The 24,680-nt window shown below is 40.5% G+C and overlaps 1 protein-coding gene across 1 annotated transcript in view; it reads left to right on the forward strand.

The window, feature by feature from the left end:
* Positions 1-20,117, forward strand: part of csmd3b (CUB and Sushi multiple domains 3b) — a gene marked incomplete at both ends in the record, with an annotated part of 464,348 nt that extends 444,231 nt beyond the window's left edge. The window contains 14 exons of the mRNA XM_080515545.1: positions 715-897; positions 1,173-1,349; positions 3,064-3,243; positions 4,607-4,780; positions 4,951-5,124; positions 10,156-10,229; positions 13,155-13,266; positions 13,352-13,531; positions 15,706-15,765; positions 17,121-17,279; positions 18,392-18,525; positions 18,830-18,917; positions 19,277-19,412; positions 19,958-20,117. Coding sequence (XP_080371671.1) covers positions 715-897; positions 1,173-1,349; positions 3,064-3,243; positions 4,607-4,780; positions 4,951-5,124; positions 10,156-10,229; positions 13,155-13,266; positions 13,352-13,531; positions 15,706-15,765; positions 17,121-17,279; positions 18,392-18,525; positions 18,830-18,917; positions 19,277-19,412; positions 19,958-20,117 — 1,991 coding nt within the window. The remainder of the gene's footprint in view (positions 1-714; positions 898-1,172; positions 1,350-3,063; positions 3,244-4,606; positions 4,781-4,950; positions 5,125-10,155; positions 10,230-13,154; positions 13,267-13,351; positions 13,532-15,705; positions 15,766-17,120; positions 17,280-18,391; positions 18,526-18,829; positions 18,918-19,276; positions 19,413-19,957) is intronic.
* Between the last annotated feature and the right edge of the window lie 4,563 nt (positions 20,118-24,680).

Genomic DNA, 24,680 nt, shown 5'->3' on the forward strand with positions numbered 1-24,680 from the left:
ATTATTTGTCAAAAGTATGAGGGGAAACCACAAAAAAACATTTCAGATGAATTTTTATTTATTTCTTTTATTAAGGTAGCTGTTTATCATTACACAAAGTATTCTTGGACACCTCTCATCAAGGATCAACAATGGAAACAAATGCTGTTAAAATTCAATTTTGGTTTCCAAAATGAAGAGAAATTAATTGGGTGGCAGCATGAATCATACCCACACATAACCCAAAGCATATTTCAGGCCATTAATGCTGCCGACCGGACATGTCTGACATTAGTAGAGGCGGCTTTTGTGTGACACAGTGTGTTTTTATGTGTGAAAGTGAGTGTGTGTGTTCCCAGGAGTGTACTCGGTCTGTCACATAGTATTTGCTGACCAGGCTGCTGTACAAGGGCAGAGTGAGGATTAGACACACATACACACAGACACACACGCACACACACACACACACGCACACACACACACACACACACACACACTTAAGTAAAACATACCGCTGCTCATCGTTAACATATGTGTGCAGTCTGCTATTTGCAAGAAACCTCTTAAACTTATATACAACTATGAATGTCAGTTTTTAGTTTCCCTGATGACTTTCCAATGCTTGCCAATACAAATAATGAAGTCAAGTTGCTATGCAGCTATGTGGATTGTAATTATGAAATACTGACAAAGCTCTGAGTGTCTTAGTCTCGTGTTTTGTTTCTCTGTCTGTAGGTGACACCACAGGCTCTTGTGGCGATCCTGGCATCCCATCTCATGGCTCACGGGAACAAACTGATTTCAGGATTCGTTCCAAGGTGTACTTCACCTGCTCCGAGGGCTACGAGTTGATCGGCTCTTCAGAGAGGATGTGCTTCCCTAACGGGACTTGGTCCGGCACACAGCCCTTCTGTAAACGTAGGATGATATTTACACTTGATCTGGGCCCGTCTTTTCCCAGCTGCACCTTGACACTGATTCAGTTACAGGGCCACCCGTGACTTCTTAAATAGCCACTGTCACAGAGATGAAACTCTTTGGGATCCACAAGGCTTCTCCTCTCTCTCTCTCTCTCTCTCTCTCTCTCTCTCTCTCTCTCTCTCTCTCTCTCTCTCTCTCTCTCTCTCCCTCTCTCCCTCTCTCCCTCTCTCCCTCTCTCCCTCTCTCCCTCCCTCCCTCCCTCATCTCTCCAGCTGTCCAGTGTGGTAACCCTGGCACCCCCAGCAATGGCAGAGTGTTTCGTTTGGACGGGACAACATTTTCGCACTCTGTCATCTACTCCTGCATGGATGGCTATCTGCTCACTGGCGCCACCACCAGGCTGTGTCAGGCCAATGGGACCTGGTCGGGAGTACAGCCCAACTGTACCAGTATGTCACTTCCTCGGACTTTATCATAGATATCTGAAAAATACGTGATGACCTGTAAGCAAATGTTTTTTTCTACTCGGTGTTATTGCTGTACCTCTATAAGGTTGATCTTGAACTTCTAGACTAAAGTGCAGTTGTGTAATAATTTCTTGTTCCGCAGTAGCGTCAGCCTATAAATATCACCAACTTTCTGATGCGAGATTGTAACTTTTCCTGTCCACCTTTGTGTGACACTCTTATTCGCCCACTTTCTAATTATTCTTCAACACTATAGGGTCTGGCTAATTAAATGAGCCTGAGATCGTTATGCTTGTGCTACAGAGTAGCATGAATAATCTTGATGGTTGTTTACTTTAGCTAATTTGCTTTTTTTGAACTCCCGTGTAAAATTGCACACGAGTAAATAACCATAAAATATACCGTTCTGTTCACATATAAAATACGAGACAAGACTTGAACAAGTGTTAATCAGTGCTGCACAGTTGACTTGTATGTAAAGATGAATGCGACACCAAAGGCTGCAGTCTCACTGCAGTTGTTTTCTGTGGGGTTGTTGTTCACATTATAATTTAAATGCAACTGCCATTAGACTCAAATGTGAATAGCTCTGTAGTGAAGTGCACACACACACAAAATGCCACGTATGTAAAAATAGCTGCTACACATATCAGTGTGTGTCTATATTTTTAAGTTGTGCGATTGGAAGCAGGAACAAATCACAGTTAACGAATCTCCCCAAAAGTCTTTGTAGATTAATGCATTGTGTCTATAGGTGAACTTCATTTATAAATAGAGTTCCACATGAAGAGTTTCATACTATTCTGTTCGACTATATCTGTAATGCCCTTATGCAAAGAAAGAAGTCTGAGAAAATCCAACAGGAGGGGACAAAGAAGCAAAAATGCTGAGAAACCCAAATTCTTTAAAATTGGCTCCTGAAAGGAGAAAAAAGTTTTTTTAGAATACCTGACCTAAAGGAAATGGCTTTTACAGTAGATTACACTACATCTATTAACAGGCATGACAGTATCTGGTGTGGGTGTAAAAGCATTTAAACTGCCTATTAGACTATGAAGGACAGTGCCTTAAAAAGTACAGCCTGGGGAATCCTAATACTGCTTAAAGGACTCCCAGGACACCCTCAGCCATTTTTAATATCACTGTTGGTTCATTCAGGAGAAATAAAGCCCATAAAAATGTGAAGGCATCCCACCGGCCAGTCAGGGATTCACTATCTTCTGTCTATTTATACAGGTAGAAATAAGCACCGCGAGCCTCACTTGTAATCCAGCACATTGTGCAGGATTATACTATTTTTAAGCAAGGATTCTTGAAAATAAAAGTCATCTTGCGGTTTAAGGCTGAATCTTGAACTTTGCCATCCTGGCCAGTACTTATCAACAGGTCATTTCTGGGGCAAACATAAAGCAGCAGATTGATTTGACTGACAAGAAGTATAATTCGTTGCGTTCTTTGTCCACTATCTTACCTGCTCTCTCGTACCGCCAATGTGTGATATCTTTACTTCTGTCTCCTCTGCCTTTTTTTTCCCTCCACCTCTATAACATTTGAATTACCTGTACAAAAGAACATAGATAAAGGAGTAATGCGCAAATTAAAGTTCCTATTATCCGGTGACACAACACGACCTGTAAAGTAATCTCCGTCTCGGTCCCATTAAGTACACTCCGACCCCTCTTGTTCTCCTGCACAGTGATAAACTGCGGGGATCCGGGGGTGCCAGCTAACGGCCTGCGCTACGGAGAAGACTTCACCATCAGCCAGAACATTTCCTTCCAGTGTCAGCCTGGATACAGGATGGAGGAGGACGGGTCACCTGTGCGGATGTGCACCCAGAACGGCACGTGGAGTGGGAACATGCCAATATGCACAGGTAAACGGCAAAGGCAATGTGTACTTTTGACAGCAGCTGATAGGTTGGAGCAAAAGAAGCAAAGATGTATGCAGAACAGCAGTGGTTCTCAGTAATGCGTCCCCCTTTGAAATATTTCAAATGGCCCCTCAGCAGCACAAAATCATCTCATGCAGAGAGATACTGAAAGGAGAAATCGACTGCCGTGCCATCAGTGTCTGATTTATTTAACAACAGCCTTGTAACTTAAAAACTGTTTAAAATCCATCACTAAATGCACTACAAAACATTTTGCAGTCATTATTAAATAAAACTTCCTCCTATTAAGTCCTTAACATGTCAGTTCCATTGCATTGAGCTGAGTTGCTTTGACAAGATCCTTTTAAAGAGTTGTTTGTTGCACTTTCCTTTTGTGAGTTTTAGTTTAGAGAAGTTACCAAAAGAAAAAGTTTGGATATAAAATGAGATTAATGAAACTGTATCTACTCAATTTATCTTTCTTCATACTATCTGCAGGGGGCTATTTTTGTCTGTGTGTTTATTGTGATTAATTTCTACAATAAATCATCTTTTAAATTAATCCAATTTATATTGGATCACAAGCAATTTTAGAACTGAATGCAATGTAAATATATTGGAGAGACATTTATAAAATAATCATAAATGTAACAGATATGACAGACGCTGTATATGAGGAACGACGCACCTGAATTGTACTTTGGAAGTGGAAGCTTTCAACTCGTATGTACCTGATGTTGTCAAGAACCAAATATTTTAATATGAAATCTTGAAAAGGAGGTCCTTTTAAACAGAAATGTACTTATGATATGTCAACTGTAAAGTTGGATATTTGTTGTTTTATTTGCAGCTTTGATCACTGAGATGGTGAAATGTTTCATCCTACCTGCAATAAAGAATACTTATTGAGAATGAAGGGATGCAGGAGTTCCCACCTATCCTCCTTGTATTAATAAGTGAACTTCATATTCTAGTTAAACACATACAACAACAGGCACTACATATTCAGCTCATGCTTTATTGAAATACATGAAATGCAAACAAATCCAATAAAATCGGTCACATAAAATAAGGTCAGCAGTTGTTTAATGTGCTGTAATCCTTATTAATTTAAAGGTTAAATCTGAATGACATTTGAATGTGATCCAAAGCCTCACCACTGAAGAATGTGCACCAGGTATTTGCAGTAAAACCTAACATTGCCTTAAAATCAGCAAGTCGTTTTCAAATTCGGAGATGATCAGACCTCATCAAGCAGTTTTACTGCGCCCGGTGAATTTTGAGGTTGGTGTCGTGAAGTGAGGCAGCATTGACTGCAGCTACTAAAACTAAATGTTTCTTTTAACACCATCTCTGTTTCTCTCAGCGGTGACCTGCTCGGCTCCCCCTGTCATCAGTAACGGGGTACTGCAAGGCAGCGACTTCGAATGGGGCAGCAGTGTGAGCTACAGCTGCTCACCTGGATATGAGCTCTCGTTCCCGGCCGTCCTGACCTGTGTTTCTAATGGCACCTGGAGCGGCATGCTCCCACAGTGTCTACGTGAGTGGCTGCACCATCACACTCATGCACATCAGTATAAATTATAACCACCAATTTCAGTTTGAAGCAAGATCTACATTTGTCTTTGAATCACTCTGAGAAGTGAGCACCTGTCAGCTTTGCTTGTTTTTTTTGTCCAATGAAATGAGACATTGTTCGTGTGTTTGCAGCCAAGTTTTGTGGTGACCCAAGTACTCCAGTTGGTGGTTTCAGAGAGGGACGGAGTTTCATCTATCAGTCAGAAGTGTCCTTCAGCTGTGCTCCGCCACTCCTTCTGGTGGGCACATCGACCAGACTTTGTGAAAGTGACGGCACCTGGAGTGGGACACAGCCTCGCTGTATCGGTAATTTCATTTGCTCACTTCATCCCACTTATTCCTGCGATAGGCAGCAGGGAGTTAAAGCTAATCCTGGCTGACAGTGGACAGGTCAAAAGGGCCAACAAGGGGAGGGGAAAATAAACAACAACACATATAGGCACTTTTGAAATCACCTTAATGCACATGTACACAGAGGAAATAAATGCAAACTCCATGCAGAAAAGCCTCCCTGTGAAGCCCATTTTCAGTTAAAAACAACTCCAAACCCACAGAACTGATGGTACATGCCCCACATATTTGTGGTTGGTCCAAACTTTAAAGGTTCTGGTAATATTGAAGGTAATCTATTTCCTTCTGTCTTTTGTTATCTTGTTGTCCATAGCGCTTTTTAGACTCTGTTTTTGAATGAAGTACATGACTCAGGAGTTTGTTTCAGGTAAAAGTATTGTTTTGTTATCAGTGGCAAAACTGGCCCTTTTTTTTTTTTTTTTTTTTTTTAAGCTTTGTTATTATCAGGAATATAACCTTGTTTTTTTTTCTACAATGTTTATTTTCAGTAGCAATAGCAAAGACGCAGGATGTTCATTTAAATGTATCCCGAGTTGGGGATACATTTGATCATACGTTGTGATCAAACACTTGAAGCCAAAAGTATTTAATGAAGTGAAAGTACAGATACTGTTTGATCAATTTAGTTTATTTGCGTAAAAGTAAAACGTTCCTGTTTAAATTGGACTGCTCCCACCTGTCACCCCATGTCTGAGCTGCTCCTCCTTTTATGGGCAGAGAGGTGAGGCAGCACACCTGATTTCTATCAGGGGCTTAATCACCTGACTGCCACACTGATTTGGTAACTTTACTTGCACACAGCTTTTTGCTCATATTCACATACTTGTATGCACACATATGCATACAGTATAGCTATTGTTACTGTAATACTGTGTTTGTTATGTGGAGACTAAGGTTTTGTCATAGTTTGGATTCAGTAACTGAATCTTTCGTTGTTTAAAAAATAATGGTTCAAATTAAAACCTACATTGACTTCACATAAAACACCATGGATTCAAGTTAATACTCTTTTTTGGGGGGGAGATTTTTAACTGCTTTAATATTAAATTGTCCACCCTTAAAAATGTCAGCTTGAGCAGTTTTGGTGTGGAAAAATGCTTTGATACTTTCATTTTAACTGACTCATCTGCAGAGGTTAAAACAAGCCAGTTTTAAGATAGAGCACAAATATTTGCTTTGAAATAAATTGAATAATGGTAACGATTCATCAGAAAATAAGTATTCCAATATAGTAGATATGCCTGAAAAATGTACTTTGTTGCTTGTCACTTTTGCTTAATGTTAAAGGAAGGATTAAGATTCTAAATGCAGTTATATAACTTTAAATCAAGCAAAATTCTGCAGTTTAAAAAGTTTCTGCTGTGTTTTTATGTCTAACAAAGTGTCCGACTGCTTCAAAACAGAACCCAGGCTTTTAACATGCACCCAAAAAAAAAAAATAGAGTGGAGATTTTACTGATTGCTTTCAAACAGTTCCTGACTATCATCAATCATTGATCCCCACATGAGCTGGAGCACAGCCGAGTATCCCCGGGCTGGCTGTCTCACCCACTTCAAAGTCTGGGGTAAAATTACAGGGCGGTGTTGGTGGGTCCGCCAGAGCTTTCAAACTTCTGAATGAGATTCCTCAAGAGGTCTCTCCAGTAAAATAAGTATTTCCTTTTAAATAACATATCAAACGATAGTGTCACATGCTTGTTTTTTGATATCGTTCCTTTGCTATACATGTTGTCTTTTGGTTAATAATATGTCCGCTTGATGCTATAACTTTGTTTTAGTTTGTTTTTTTGAATGTGTTTACTCTCCAAGCTAAAGGATGCGTGTGGGTCTGTAACCATAGAGACACATTAGTTAGTTAACGCTACCCTGTCAGTTTATTATCACTGCTTTGTGGTCCGGTGGGTAGTTTGCTGTGGTGTCTGTCTGATAAACCCGAATCCAGGGTTCACTATGCCGGGCAACTTCTGTCCTGTGAAACTTAAAAGTTACATAGACTTATTGGGGTAATAATGAATAGCGACTGGAAGCTTATCTGAGACAATCTTGTTAATGAAAAGGCAGCCTTGTGGGGACGTGTCTTTAAGGATTCCTCCAAAGTGAGTGAAACTATCATTCCCAGATTGGCAAATCTTCCTCGTGGAACTGCTGCTTTTTCACTGGTGGATGGAATCAATATCTTAGATGTTGTTTTGCTCTTAGGACACACTCGGTACTCTAACCATGTGAATAAAGACAACAACGCTGTCTATTTGTATTTTTAGCTTCAGATAATTGGCTGTGTCACTCCAGTATTACGTTGGCCCACTAAAAGCATTTCAGTGGACCGTTTCACAAAGGCCATTTGTTAGCGCTGTTTACATGCAGATCACAAATGATGGTAGCATGCCACTTCACTACCACTAACAAATTGCAGATTCATTTGCGATTCTTAAAGAATACAAATAGATATCAATCTGTAAATATCATTAGAAAAGAGAGGGAAAAAGCTCCTTATTATTTAATCTCATGGGCTTACAGCTAGGAAATCAATAAATTGTTATATGATGTACAAACTTGGAAAAAAAAACCACACATCGATTTTTTTATCCTGCTTAATCCATATCAGAGGGGATGGAGCCAATCCCAGCTGACTGTAGGTGAAGGCAGGATACACCCTGGACATGTCACCATACCATCACAGAGAGACAAGCACACACTCTCACATTCACTCCTTTGGGCAATTTAAGGTCACCAATTACCCTTAAAAGCTTGTGGGTGGAAACCGGAGTTCGCACAAAGAAAATGTGCTGATTCAACACAGAAAGGCCCCCAATGCTCACACTGACGCCAAGAATATTTTCAGAATATTCTGAGAGACGATGCTCACCACACCACCAAACCACAAGTGCAGGGACTTTAAGTTTGATCATCGTGAGAGCCACAAATATATCATCCTGACTAGCTGTGGGCCAAATTATGACAGAGTACATGAAACTTAAGGATTTACGACAATTATGGCAACTAATTGTATGTCTCGTTTAAATTAACATGCATGCATTCGATATTTTACGTTGAGATAAACCCAGTAATAATGGAATATGAGGGAGGGACTCAAACCCTGGTTCAGGTAGGGGTTCAGTCCCTGGGGAGGGGGGGGGGGGTTAAGATGCTGTTTCAGTTTGGGGAGTAGGGTTTTGAAATTTTGCTTTGGGTCGGGATGCAGAAACTGATTCAAGTTGGGGCTCTCTATTCAAAAGGAGGCTTCAGATCACCAACTTCCAATTCCACTGTCAGAGATCCTGCAAGGAGGGAGAGAGAGAGAGAGAGAGAGAGAGAGAGAGAGAGAGAGAGGAGAGAGAGAGAGAGAGAGAGAGAGAGAGAGAGAGAGAGAGAGAGAGGAGAGAGAGAGAGAGAGAGAGAGGAGAGAGAGAGAGAGAGAGAGAGAGAGAGAGAGAGAAGAGAGAGAGAGAGAGAGAGAGAGAGAGAGGTGGGGGGGGAAGCGGTAGATAGAGAGAGGTGGAGAGAGAGGCAGATTCTAAGAGAGAAATGGGGGGGCGAGTAGAGTAGAAAGAGAGGGAGCAGAGACAAAGCATTACAGAGCAGGGGGTGCAGAGAGTAAGAGAGGGAGAGGTAGAGAGAGAGAAGGGGGGAAAGAGAGACAGAGAAGTAAAGAGAGAGAGTGCATAATACCTCAAATAAATTCCTCACTTTTCCAACAATAACATAAAGCCTGACTGAGAATTTAAAAATTGTCATTTGCACCCATGTGTAGTGTACCTGAGAATTTCAACGAGAAGTCGTCAGTACCATTAAAAACACTCAGTAATACCGATGATATTAAAAGACGTTTAAAAGTAATCTCTCAGACGTCTACGTACAGTATTTAGCGAGCGGCTTCCAGAGGCAGGCATCCACATCCAACTTCAAACAAGCTGCTGCTATCCAGGGATTAGGGAGAAAATGAGAGGGGATATTCAGCACACATTACACATGGTCCCACGGGTCAATTTCACCACTACATATGATGTTTAGAGGACCACTTCACATGTCTGATTCAGAGCAGGTGCTTAAGCATCAAGTATGGCAATGAATGGTAATAAAGGAGAGCTTTTGTGATGTGAACAGACACCTGACTTTGTCTTCCTCCGCAGCACTTGATAAAGGCATACATCCGGTTCTTTTGCAGTGGCTGTAAAGTCAGATGTTCCTTGTGAAATAGACAATCTAAAATAGAAGCTGGTTCATGAAGTGTTACTTCATTGATGTACGGGCTTCAATGTATGCCTTCTGAAAAAGGAGTCGTGGCAGTGCGCTTCCAGTATCAATCTTAATTGTTTTTTGGAGGGGTTTTGGTTTTTTTTTTAAGCTGAGGCTGCACTTAAAGAAGCATTCACATCAACATAAAGAGCTGCTTTATCACTTCTTTTTTTTTTTTACCAGGATAACCAGAGAATTTTTGTCTCTGTGTGTGTGTGTGTGTGTGTGCGTGCCTGTGATGTGCAACATGACTAAACCAGAATGAGTTTGTGGCCAAAGCAGCCTGCTCTTTAAATAAGACAGATGAGGAGGAGGTGGGCAGACGGCGATGTGGTGACACGGAAGGATAGGAAGCGAGTGGAAAAGTGCAGTTTTAAAGAAAAGAAGAGCAGTGGAAGGAGACAACAGTGAGAGGGGAGATAGAGGTACAGGAAGGGGGGTGGGGTGGGGGGGGTGGAGAGTGAATCTGTCATTTCGGAAGCTGTATTGAATCGAGCTCTGCGTCAGGATGTGCTCTACATGCTGATGACCCTGCCCCACACACGCACTCACGCACTGTCAAGAGTGGCTCCGGCTTCGTTTTCTGACAAAGTACTACTGCCCCCTGCTGTCCTCGTGGCATAGATAACCCACTGTTACCATGACAACAGAGGAGAGGAGACTTGAGACAGGATGTATAACGCTGCTGCTAATTTATCTTTCTCCAAGTTTTGTGTGTAATTACTCAGCCTCTTGTGCTCTCCTTTTCAGAACCAACCAAAACCAGTTGTGATAACCCAGGAACACCTCGCTACGGCTCCTTAAATCGGACCTACGGTTTCAAGGTATCACCCAACTTTCCGTGTCCACTTTCCTACCCCGAGAAGTTAATAACTGTGAGAGAAGGTGTTTTTGTAGCCAATTTTATTAGTACTATCTCAGAGGATTGTTAATTAAAGAAAAAGAAAGTAAGGTTAAATAAAAGAAAAGGGTCTGGAAAAGAAATTAAAGTCTTAAAGAAAAATAAAAGACATTTAAATTTAGAAGGTACCAAAAGTTAAGAGGCATTTAAGATGGCAGTAGTCATATCCACACACCACATCCATTTTGTATATTGTATATTTTTGTATCCCAGGTTTATTATAGAGCATGGGAATGACTGGAAGTGTACAACCAGTGTCATAAAGATCTATATTCAGTGATGGGAGTCCAGCAACAGATGGCATGGCCCCACCAGAGAGATGATCAGTTTGGGATCAGATGTAGAGACACAAACAGCCAAAATGCCATAATCTCACAGTAGAACTCTGGCAACTTCCCTAAGATTTATCGAGCGTGGTACCTGTCAAGTCATGACAACCCTGCAGCTGTACACAGTCACTCCGTATAACTCAGCTTGAAAATATTCATTCTCCTAACCTTTGTTTTACATGTCAGTTTTTTCAACACTATTGTGAAAATGAGTCATTTAGTTATTGAGGAAGTTCTTTTGAGGACAAATTATTGATCAGTGTATTGTTTTTGTGGCATTTTTTTCCACACAATAGAATCACACACCTTGACATAATAAAGGAAATCTACCTGCAGTCACACTGTGCCATGCAAGTTTTAACATATCTGATTCTTGTTATTTGCGTTTGCATGGGGTAAACATGAGGAGCGAAAGATGGAAGAAGAAGCTTAAACTTGTGAAATAAAATAAGATTTCAATATGGAAGATGGAAAATGTCATATCCATTACTCTTCACATTCGCGGAGACTTTTTTTCTGTACATCAGTACAGCATGGAGAATGTTGGGAGCACACAGCCAGTGCTAAAACGATCTATATTCAGTGACAGGAAACCAAGAAGTCCTGCAACAGATGGCTTGAAGGCATGGCCGCACCAAACCCCTGTTCTCAAAAAAATCGAGTCAGCCTGGGATCACAGGAAAACACACGAGCAGCAGAAATATCATAAACCCAGGCACCAATTCTGGCAACTTCTGCAAGATTTAAGGAGATACAAGAAATACACTCGCAAAGTACCTTGTAAAGCCTGCGAGCGTTACGCATCAGGATGGCCAGTCAGGCTAAAATTAATCAGTTTCAAGGTTTTCGATGCAAAAAAAAATACCTTTTTTATAATGTATTTCAGTAATTCTACTCTCGAACACATAATAAAGTAATTACCACAATATTCAGTAGATTAACTCACTATGAAAACAATTGTTATTGTAGCCTTGTAAAATCTGAGGCTTAATAAATGTTAAATGATTGTCTGATCCCAGATAGCAAAAGGCATTGATTCAACGTTGGATTTTGGTCAGATTGGTTATTTTTGGTTGAGGTTGAAAAAGCGATGTTGTTTCAAGATTTAATTACAGTTACTATTTCAACAATTGAAGAATTGTCATTGATTTGACATTGTTTAGATGTTGCATTTTCAATGTTGAATTTCCCTACATTGATTTGACATTGTATAGATGTTGCATTTTCAATGTTGAATTTCCCTACATTGATATGACATTGTTTAGATGTTGCATTTTCAATGTTGAATTTCCCTACATTGATATGACATTGTATAGATGTTGCATTTTCAATGTTGAATTTCCCTACGTTGATGTGACATGGTTTCAATGTGGGCTGCTGATACTTTGTATTATTGTTATTACTTATGGCTTAAAAGGCCGAGAAATGACACTGAGACAAATGGAGGGCAGATTCTGATGACTGTGACTCACCAGGTACAACTGACATGAATTTAATGTCCGGTCCAGAAGTGCCTTAAAATCAAGGTCAACTTTCACAAGGTTGAACTTTGATATGGTATACTTTTGCAAATCTTGCAATTATTCTACTCAAATTAGAGTATCATTATATTTTTGTATTGCGCATTGCATCATAGTCATAAGGAGCTGTATACTTCATCCGTATTTGATGAGATGTGTCAACACAACCGCATTGGAAAATCTATAGCGGTTTATGGCTTTGAGTGATACATTAATTTAATATAGACTGTATAATTAACATATTATGATATGCCATGTATTTGATCCATATTCCTGTTCCTGTTCCATATGGAACCGCTTAAAAGTATTTTTAAGACAGATTTGCCTTGTTTTGGAATTGGCGCAGTCTGGAATGGAATAGGAAGAATAAAGGGAGATAATGTACAACTAAGGGTCCCAACCAGTCACAGGTTGAAAGTTTTAGTTCCACTATCAGGATATTAAACCTGTCAATGATGATTTTTTACTTTTTATTCTTTATTCAGTACATTATGCTGCAGGTCCTCAGTTTTGTACTTGGAATGAACTTGTTTGTTATAAAAAATACATCTCTACTGCAATTCATCAAGGAAACACAAAGAGGGATTTTCATAAGAAATGTTTGCGGTGTGATAATAACCATATCATTTAAGTAGCTCAAATGTAATATTAGTGCGGGCTGTAGTGTTTGAAGTGCATTTGTATAAAGAACAAGGACTGTGGATAGTTATATAATTACTGGTCATATTTTTAGGATGTATGAGGTTACCCTGTCTCTGCTGCAAGCTTTTACAGTTGCATAAATCTTCTATAACAGTCATTTGTACACAATTTGACATAAATGTGGTTTTGAAAAATGCATTTCATTGTGTGTCATATTGCAATTGCAGGAGTTCGAAAGCCTGTTCTCAGTTAAATAAATGATTGTCCAGAATAGCATTCCACTGCTATGAATCTGTTTTGATTGCTTGAAGCAAACAAAACTCACAAACTGTCTTTTGTTGGCTTCTTTCCGCGCAGGTGGGGAGTGTGGTGTCATTTCAGTGCCAGCCAGGTCATCTGATTCAGGGATCTTCCTCCAGAACCTGTCAGCCTGATCTGACATGGGGTGGAACTCAACCCGAGTGCATACGTAAGACGCGCACACACGCAGTTTGTTCGCAGGTCCCCCATCATTCTTCATCTCACTTAAGTGAATCTTGAATCTAACCCTTCAGCCCATGCCTGCAAGCAACCGGAGAGCCCGCTCCATGTGGACGTCGTGGGGATGGATTTGCACGGCTTTGGCTACACCTTGGTGTACAGCTGTCAGCATGGCTACTTCCTAGCAGGAGGTTCTGAACACAGAGTCTGCAAGAGTGATGGGACTTGGACCGGAAAGATGCCTATATGTCGAGGTACCAGATTTGCTGTATTTTTTTTTTTTTTGGGGGGGGGGGTTATGTATACTGAGCAGGATGATCATTTGTTTGAAGATTTTGTCGGTCTAAGCTGGAGTAAACAGATCTCAGTGTTTGAATGCGCCTTGCTCAAGGATACTTTTCCACTTCACACACTGAGACAGACCGGCCATCTGGAGTTGGGTGAGATCTCCTGGTGAGATGGTCAGCCAATGGACTGATGGTCTGGCAGCTCTGATAAAAAAAAAAAAAGAAGAGGAGATTTAAAAAAATGTCCTGTGGTTTTTGGTTCTCTCGCTTGATTGGCCAGCCCAATCTGTGCAGGTACTGTCAGGAAGTTACTGCATGTGAACAATCCATGTTTCTTACGACAACTTAACTAATGGTAAAACAGATGGCGGTTCATCCCCCTTCAAATCATCTATAGTTCTGAACTATGAATTATTTTAAGGTTTATTCATAATCAATTTAAGTTAGATGTTTGCCATTGTTGATGTGTCAGAAATGTAAAAATGTTACTAGTCTTAATCAACATAACTGGCCCGTCACAATAACAACAATCTGCAGATTCTCCATGGAGGCTAAAGCTCGCCCTCTTTTTGGACTTGTATAACTTGCTTTTCACAGGACATAAATACTTTGAACACAACGGTTTGAGTCTGGTTCAGCTTTATTTCATTATTTCCTGCAGGGACTGGTGGTGTACCAGGAGGATTTACAGGTTAACTGAGTTGCTGTTGTAAAGTCTTATCACAAAAGCTGACATTTAATAACCTTATAAGATTGTGAAAATGGAAAATCACACAGTATCGTTTACTGAGAAAAATGCTTACAAAGCAGCTGTTTGAGCAAAGCTTTTCAAAGGCATCTGACAGTGACTAAGGGTTTAGACGGTGGTTTAACTTGCTGACGATAAACACTGAAGCTATCTATTGTCCATGAGTTGTTTTTATTTTGTCTGTCGAATAAATCTGATCATAATATAAATTGTGGGTTTTACTGCTACACCTCTAATTGCTTGTGTATCACTAATGCAGGATTTTATTTTGCTTGGCAAGTTGTCATTCAGCCTTTGTTTGCTAATATTATTTAGTATCAGACAGTCCACCAATGTCAATACTGCAGGCTGCTCGCCATCATGTTTTCCCTTTACATGTAAGCTCAACAATACAACACCCTTCCAATGCACAAACAATCTCATTATCTACTTTGATTATATCGTAGAGTTTCAAACTCTGGGTTACAGATATTGACATTTCCACATCTTGTCATAAAAATGAAGATTGAAGGCGTATTCCTGAAACTGTTACATGCAAAACAATCTCATCACAAGGTCGATTTGGGATAAGCAACACGGCTTTTGATTATATCAGAGACACTTCCATCAATTCTGTCAAGCACTCAGAAACGCTTGACCGGCTGTCTCGTCCAATTCGCCCAGAAATGCTAACAGATGAAGTTCTGAAGATTTCTTTGTCCAAAAGGGATAAAAAAAAAAAAAAGAAACTGCAAGCTTTTTTCCTGAAATCATTCCACAAACTCTGCCACCCTGCTGCCCTGGAGTAGTCTTTAGAATTGGAGCACTCTCTGATCCAATTTGAGATTCTAGGGCAAATACCCTCTCCCCTGCTTGCCTTTACTTGTTGGCAACAAAGGCTGCATCTTGAAGTGATAGAGGCTGCTCTGAATGGTCGAAACCCCAGAGTGTTCAAAGGCCACTTTCAAAGCGATCTAATATGCACGACAATTATCGGTCGTGAACTCTATTTGCATTGCTGTGCCTACAAATAACAATTAAAGAGGTTTGCTTTGTGCGACCCTTTTCAACACAATCCTCGCTCATTATGTGACCGTGTGAGTAAGACTGACCTGCACTGCATTCTAATTTGGTTGTTTAGTTGAATAAAGTGTGCTCTATCCTGAATTAAACTGCTTTTTGGGGGGATGGCAGCTGATAGACCTGTGAGTGCAACAAAACCCAACCAAAACATTGTAATCTTTTTTCATCCCGTGTCTCTGAATCTCTACTTATGAGTTTTCAAAGGTCATTATATCTCTCTCTCTCCCCCTCTCTCTCTCCCCCCCTCTCTCTCTCTCTGTCTCTCTCTCTCTGTCTCTATCTCTCTCTCTCTCTCTCTCTCTCTCTCTCTCTCTCTCTCTCTCTCTCGCAGCTGGAGAAAAGAAGAGACCTGTGAAACCAGTAACGGGAACCCCCAGCCCTAAACTAAACGGTCAGTTCTATTACAGTCTTTCTATTCCTAGCTAATAGTATACTGTCACTCCATGTCTATTTTTACCTTTCTTTATCTTCCCTGTTTTTAGTTTGGCTCTTTCTGTGCTTCGGTAAATTCTGCCCCTTTCCATTCATTTGGCTCACTTTGGCTCCACAGTGCTCTCCTTCTTCTTCTTTCTTTGATTTCATTGTACACTCCTGCTTTCAATCGCAGTCCTAAGTAATTATATTTTTTTGGGACAGAAAGGTAAATTATTTCCTGTGGTATTGTGCCCTTTTTCTCCCTGTCTTGTTTTGTTCAGTTTTGGTTTTCTAAACTGGCTCTCATCATGTGTGAAGTGTCCAAGCAGCAGCAAGCGTATGTCCCTGCACAGCAACTGTTAAATGTCGTCTCCCACTGTACATGTAAAGATGACATAATGGAGAGTCAAAGCACAAACTTTAATTATTTACACATCTACAGACATGATGTTGGCCTGTACTTGAGCTAAATGCTATTCATACACTTACATTATGGTAACTTAATGTTCTTGTGGGGACAGAAATAAAGTTCCCATGAGAAAAATCACATGTGAATGAAGATATTTTGGTGAGAGCCAGGTTGAGCTTGCGGTTTAGCAAGTAATAGTTATGACTGAGTTTGCAGAACGTCTGCAGGAAATTAATTGAAGCCCATGCAGTGTCCCCGAAAGGCATGAATCACAGCATGTGGGTGTGTGCAATAAACAACATCACACCGAAGACCTCGATGGCCGTTTGTTAAGGCTGCGTCCTCATTAGTGTTGTACAGTGTACAATTTACGCCCTCACTGGTCCATGTACTCAACCCCTCCCTTTTTGTTATTTCTATTAAGGAGGTTTGTCCACACCAAGTTGTATACTTGCTGGTTGATTGAAAACTATATTTATTTAATGAAATTTGGGATACAAAGGCAATAGAAAAAGAAAACAGGAACATTCACTTTGAAAGGCTTGATAGCCTCCTATTATTGCAGCAGTTATACTGTTTATAATCAACATGGCTCAGCTCTAAAGACACCATTACCTAATGGGATGCCACATGAAATTAAGTGTTTAACAGAAGAAACGACCTTTTCTTTTTTGTTAAAAATGAAATCCATACAAATTGTAACAGTCGTTGGACAAAAGCCCCCCTCCAGTTGGTACCCCCCTCTGGTTTCTTCAGAAATGGCACCCTGGTGTTGTGATAACAGCTTCTTCACTTAAGGATGTTTTTTGACAATTCAAACTGTGATTACAACTTACCAGTCAGATGTTTTGATAAGTATTTTGGGATAAAGGATTGCTAGTAAATTGCAGCTAATTTATTCTCTTTTACCATCTCTCTTGTAGTTCCAGATGATGTCTTTGCTCCGAACTACATATGGAAGGGTTCCTATAATTACCGAGGGAGGAAGCAGCCCATGACACTGAGCATCACCAGCTTCAACTCCACAACAGGGAGAGTCAACGTCACCCTGAGCAATGGCAACATGGAGCTGCTCCTCTCAGGCATGTCACATTATGCTTAATTATACAACATGTAACACTGCACACATGGAAGCATCACACGCACACCACAATGACATGCCGAAGTATTGAGCTGAAACTGTGAAGAAGTATTTCGATATCCTGGTTCTTCAACTGTGAGAACACTTGTAATCATTCGTACTGCTTTCTAACCGGGCATTATTAGTGTGTTAATTTCACTGCTTTCATAGAGCTGCCATGCTTCTTTTTAATGTTGTTATTGTAGCCCCCCCCCCACAAACTCACACCAAGAGACATTGTGTCACACATGCTTTGTCACACGCATACCTCCCAGGGTTCTACAACAGCGTCAGCAGGGGGTTAAGACCCTATTAAAACACAAATCCTGTTGAAGCTCGAATTGGTTCCTGGAGTAGCAGAGAGCACAAACACCATATCACAAAACCATGCTGCTATCAGGCTTTTAACATTCGTCTTCTGGCTTCAGGGAGCAGCTTTAGATCAGTAACGGCTAAAGCTGCACTTATACAGTCACAGAAAGGCCAGAAAGTGCCTGGTTGCATAAAACCTGCATGTTCTCTTCACAAGATGTACGTCCCTCTACAAAAGTGTGGCTATGATTGGAGTCGTCTTGACATTCTAGTATATATAGAGCACATAACTTTCTTTCTGGGAGTGAGGTGAGACGGTGATAGCAAGTACAACTAACTACAAAGTTGAGTCAAAATGTTTTCAGCCGAGTTTAGCATAAAGTCTGGACGCGTGCGGGGGAAAAGAAATCTGGCTTTGCCTAAAGAAAAAAGCATTTTTATAAACAGTTTTAAATTAGCCTCACTGACAAAATACATCATGATGATTTGTAATATTCAAAGCAGTTACAGCACATTGATTTTTCACTGTCCAAGTTCAAGCTTGTGTATTTTTCAAATCAGGTTGACCATTGTTGACCATTTTTGTCCTATTAAGAGATCTCTTTCCTCAATTTCCATTTGACCATGATTTGTGAATCATGTTGATACACCAGGGTAACAAAAAAACGCATGTGGAAACATCAAATGATCTTCAGGAAACAAGCCATTGTTTTCTCTTTTATGTTATTAAAAAGTGTTTGCTTGGTTTTTTTTATTGCCTAGGAGTCTATAAAGCTGCTGAGGCTCGATTGCTGCTCCTGATGTACCAGGTGAACTACGTGAACCAGGGAAACCAGCTCAAAGAGTCAGTCTCTCCAGCCAAGATTATCGACGACTCCTGGACTATGGATGGATTTGTAAGTCAAAATGATCATTGTCTTTAAACAGAATCAGCAACGAGACTACCAGATTTGGTAGATTTGGACTATAAGTCCCCATTTACACATCATTTGACAGAACAAAAAGCTAAACAACTTTGTTCTGAAAATACTCCAATAATATATTATTGACAACTATTCTGCACAGATTAAATAATACATGTCTTAAATGTGTTTAGACTGAGATGTTAGCATAAACCAGTTTTTCCTTCCTTCTTCTGCCCCTTCTCCGGAGACCATTTTTTCAATCTGTCCTTCTCTCCTGTGTTTCTGTTCTCCTCAGGTGTCTGCAGAGCCCGATGGCTCTAGTTACGTATTCCAGGGATTCATTCAGGGAAAAGACTACGGACAGTTTGGGCTACAAAGACTGGGTAATCTTCTGTTTTGTTGAGCAGCAGCATTAAATATTAACTCCGCTCATAAGTTAACCATAAACTACTTTGAAAAAAATCTGACCAACTAGTTGTGGGAACTTTACGAACAAATGAAACGTTCAGTCTGTTGACTTCATCGGTCTCACTGTTTCTGCAAAGAGCAAAAAAATTGCACCCCAAACTTAAAAGAGCCGAAACCCTTTGCATGTGTCAAACCATCACTTCCATCCAACAGCATAAAGAGCAAACATTAAAGGAATTCCCTTGTTTTTGACCTGCAAAAATAATGATTTGCTTCTCATGCTAACAGCTTCTTTTTTTTTTTATCATCTTGTGTATTTCTTCCTCTGTCACAGGTCTGAACATGTCAGAGAGTCAGAACTCGCCACCCCCCCAACTTGGTACCAACAGCAGTTCTGTGGCTATCGCTATTCTGGTGCCTTTCTTCGCTTTGATCTTCACTGGCTTTGGCTTCTATCTCTACAAACAAAGGTATACACTGGAAAAGAATGAAAAAAAGATAAACCTACGCATAGGGCTTTGAAGTACCTCGTCTTTGAATGCGAGCGGTGGAAAAGAATACGATCCTGTTATTGCATCATTGCGTCACGTCTGTTTTTCATTATCGTCGTACGAAAAAGTCAAAAGGAATTGTTAACATTTTAAGAAGCTGCCTAATTCATGAGAACAACACCTGTCTCTGTAGGTTTCTTGTCAATGTAACTTGCTCGTTGACAGTCAAGTGCGTTGGCAACAATACTGCAGAACTACTCAGTTTAGGAGGTGGGAAATTGGATTTTTCAGAGGTATGGTTTAAACACAATTGGTATGGTTATTTGCATTGTTAACAGATGCAAGTAACCCTTTTTTGTGTTGTTGATATATAAAAGACAGAGTGGGTGGGCTTGCAGAATTAATTAGTTTTTGTTACGTACTGATGGTAATCTCTGAAGTCATGCATGCACTGTCGTCCCAGTTCTAACAATTATGATATTTAAAATCTGAACTAATCTATTTCCTGTTTTTGCTTTGCACAGAACCACACCAAAAACACAATACACCGGTTGTTCAGTCCATGAAAACAACAACGGCCAAGCTGCCTTCGAGAACCCCATGTATAACACCAACGCCAAAGCTGTGGAGGGGAAGGCTGTTAGATTCGATCCGAATCTAAATACCGTCTGCACCATGGTGTGAGGATTGATTATCCTTACATGAACTTAATGACTCAGTTATCTCATGGGACCACAACTGGCGCGAGGCCGAGGAGGGGAGAGCCGAATGCTTCGACACAAATGTCGCCAACAAGATGGTCTTTGCGCTGATTACAAAAGACCTTCATTCCCAGTTCAGAAACCTAACCTTCCCCAGCAGAGGAAAACGCTCCAGCTGCAACCAAAACCCAGCATGGGTTTCATCGACTAACAGTTTTTATGTCTACACAAACTAAAAAGGTTTGCTGCCCTTCAAAGATGCAGTGTTAACTCACAGTGAAATGTGATGTCAAGTAATAGAAAAGAAAGTAACGCAATGGAAAAACATTGCAGCTATTATCCATCGTTGACCCCAAGGCTCAGCAGGTCATGGATACCTTATAATTTGATTCCAAACCAGGCACAGCCATTATACTTCAACATCTTATTCAACCTCACTCGCTCTCTTTAATAGCAGTGTGACCATAATGAAGCCATGACCTGCTTGCCGGACATCACAAAATGTCAACGTATCCTGGTGCCACATTTTCTACTTCACAGAAAAGGGTTGAGGAGAAAAGAGCCCACGCTGAGCTGTGTGATTATACTTTCCTGGAGAAAACTGAGAGTCTACATTATTAGTGCTCTGCTACCGGTCATTCTGCGATAGACACACTGCGCTATTAAAAAGGGGTTGATTGCTTCTGTCACACTGAGTGCACTGGACAGACACTTGAGTATGGAAGAGAAAAGGGATCAAAGCAGCCTCCGATGTGAAGACGAGGTCAGTGTGACACTTTGAAGAAGACGATACTGTTTTGTTGTGTTTGGGTTGAGCAGTGACAGTGAGAGAACGCTGTCACCAGCAGACCATCAGTAAACCAGACCACACTCCAGCATCCAATCAGGAGAACCTCCTGTCTCCACTATTATCAGAGACGGGTATTACCGATGTCTTGTCTTTTTCTACTCAAATGGAGTCATGACATGGCTAATGCTAACAGGCGGTAGCAGAAGTTGCTTTGAAGAGTGCAGCCCTGGAGACGGAGCTACAATCTAACTGAACTGGGATTGGAGCAAAGCAAAACTAAAAGGAGTCTAAAGCGGAGCTCGCACTGAGAGAAGACATTAGAGACTGACTCACCTAATGGATATACTGCCCCGTCTCATCCAATGGAGGCAGCTATGGAGATGGAGATGGCCCCTAACTGAACTGGAAGTCAAGTCAGGGAGTCATTAAGAGAAAAGATGAGATCTTAAAGTCCTAACAGCCAATCAGAGCTTGTCTAACCTGAAATCATGAACTCGGAGAGGTCAGGCCTCCTTCCACATCACGCATCAGATCAGACAGAATATGGCCTTGAGGGAAGATGTTCCTGATCCTGTGAATTCAAGTGGATTTTTTTTTTTTTTTTTACATCATAAAGATGCTGAATGGATACAAACCGAATCTGAAGGACTAACAAAGAAAAAGACTTTGAAAAATGGAGAGCTCTGGCATTAAAGCACATTTCACAGGAACATTACCTGTCCACCCACTGAGAGATGGACTTACACAGGGACAGAGAGGTCAGAGAGAGAGGCGGCACTAACAGAGTGACTGACAGACAGGAAAGATGACAGGTACACAAAGCCAGATGAGACGAGTGGTGTTAAGACAAACAGCCACACAATTAGACAGACGGCTTCAAGGAAGACGACCGGGGTCTTGGACTGATGCAGACTCTATCGTCTAATGTCTCCACACTACAGACAGACGGTTTATACACAGATTAACAGGTTTATATATGAGACAGGCTGGTTGACAACAGACAAAAGACGTAAACTGAGAGAAAGGTGAAAAGAGAGATAAACAGGGTTGTAGCCCTACGACTGTGGACATCGTTCCACTGTAATTCTGCACTCTAGGAGTGCTTATCTTCTTTCTTTGTTATTGCTGCAGAATCTTCTGATCTGTAAATCTATTGCATATATATTCGGGAGCATTCACCACCTATATTTTTGTGCTATATATTTACCACAAGGGGAGGGACTGAAGGGGACAGACAGATTATAGCAGAGTTTTTAAAAAACAAAAAAAGACACAAATACCAGATTAAAAGATACTACAACTGCGTGCTGTTCACAGAAGTCACAAACAGTATTTTGGTTCCTTTGTAACATGAAATTGGTTTTGTTTAATCTCTCGTGTACTGTGAAGTTTTCCTTCCTATCACTGTCTTTCCCACTGGGGCAATCACGAGTGTCAGTGGCATCGTTGTTGTCATTATTGTTGAGATGCAAGGTTTGCCAGCAACAATCATGCTCTTCAAACGTAATGTTTTACCACAGAGATTTCTTGAAACCCCTTAAATGAAGGATTTTGTACTATGGGCGCCATTATTTATTGCCATCGTTAAATGTGTTGAAGAGGACAGATGCAGAGCAGTGTCCTTGGTAACTGTCACCATTGTGACGCGGACGACATTTTAACAATCGGCTGGAGCAACAGCTCTGTTTTCTAACATAACTCGGGCAGTAACACAGAAATCTGCACATAAAATCTGTGCTAAAACGGTTTCTTTTCTTTACAGTTCACAGAAGTCAACAACCACAGTGGAGAAAAGTCAGCTCCTAATGGAGTCTACTTCTTTGATTACCCGTGGCCAAAGTGTGATGGTGGGAGAAGATTTAATGTTTTGGCTTTCATGTGGGATATGACGGCATGCGGTCAGGGTTAATGTGCCATTCAAGTCGACACACTGATGCACCATTGTGTGTATGGATCTTTCTGGTCTGCATTGAGGTGTCAACACAAATACATAAAATACAAATCTCAAGGGAAGGCTTTTAATCATTTACGTACATTTCTAAACAATCAGTAATTGTTCAAACTTTCACCTCATTCGCTCAATAACTCTCGAAGACAAGATTAGTAACATCTAAAGCAGAATCATCACACATACACTACCAGGCATTATGTCTTATTAAGTTTTGCATTGATGGAGCTTTGAATCATTCCAAGCTTTTCTTTTAAGACCTAATGTGTCGCTTGTATTGGAAGTCTAATTATCAATTGGTAGACTCTATTCTGTCTTTCAGTTTTGGGTTTATATTACGTTTGCCACCTCTTCAGTACTCAACACTAGCGTGCTGTGCAAGAATGGATGATTTTAATGGCCACATGCATTTGTTTTAAGGTGTGCAATTTGCATTTCAAAAGCTAAATGAGGTCTTGTTTTATAAGCTGTTGAGCGCTTTGGAAGAATTTTAAGGGTACCAAGATTTAATATTTCACTGCTCTTTTTAGTTTCCTGATATTACAGCCATACGTTATCACCTAAATATCCCATGGCTGGTGTCTGTTATTCATGTCCAATCTGCCGCCTCCATTTAAAAGTATTTTATACACCAAGATACTTTTACTATGTATTTCACTCCTGTCAGTTATTGAAGACTGCCATTGCACATGCCATGTCTTAAATGAGCCAGTGGTGTAAGATGAGAGGATGTTTGATCTTTGTGCGAAACAATGGATTTGAATTGCGGTTCGTTAATGCCACGCTCAGGCCTGAAAATGCAGCATAATCCACTATCCATTAATTGGGCCGGGCATAACGAGAGTACTTGTATCAATCAGCATGAGTCACTGTTTTCCGCGGCGTTTGAGAACCATTTAAAGAGGGACTTGTTTTTGTTTTGAAGAGTTTGGCTTAAAGAGCGAGACACTGAAATTAGTGAGCTTACATCCCACACATGATGAATAACTGTACTTTTTAATGAGTCTGGGTGTCAGGGTGAGCAAAAACATCTACTTTGTTTGAAGAACCCCTGCTGCTTTGACCACAGGCATCAACCGCAACCAGCTGAAAGAAAACTCCCACGAAAGTCATTACTGATTTAAAAGCAACAGTAGCTTCGGCTCCCTTGTTTATCCTCACTATGACTGTCCCGCACTGCATTGCTATGGTAACATTGTTTATTACGGTTGGGATCGATTGTTGTTGCTGCTGCTGCTGCTGCTGCCGTTGTTATCGTCGTTGCTGTCATTGTTGGGTTGTGTGTTTGTTTTTTTCCTCTTTGGTATGAATCTGACACAGTGCCTACCAAAAACCATGGGACCCTCCCTATCATCGATACTGTCACTCACCTTCACGCACACATGAACACGCACCTGCTCCGCCCCGCCCTTTCATCAGAGGTGGTTTTTTTCTAAGCTTCAGTCTATTTTGCCACAAGCTTTTCCTACTGACTGACCGCAATAAGACCCACGTGATTTGAAAGACTTAAAGCCGTTCCTGCCTGGGGACATTGGAAATATTCACCATTTGAAAAAAAAAAAAAAAAAAAGATGAAATATAGAATAAAAAAGTGTTTTGTACAGAAATATATTTTTATGAAGAAATTATTTGTAAAATGTATGAATCTATTATGTAAATTTTCAATGCAATGTAAAATTAAAAAAGGCTAATTGCTTTTGTAAGAAGTGTGTTTTTCTTTGTCTTCTTTTTGCCTGTAAACCACCGTCATGGTTTGATTTCATTCTTTTTGACAAAAATATTTCAATCATTCAACAGGAGTGATTGAT

The sequence above is a fragment of the Blennius ocellaris genome (genome assembly GCF_963422515.1).
Source record: "Blennius ocellaris genome assembly, chromosome: 20".
NCBI classification, from domain to species: Eukaryota; Metazoa; Chordata; class Actinopteri; order Blenniiformes; family Blenniidae; genus Blennius; species Blennius ocellaris.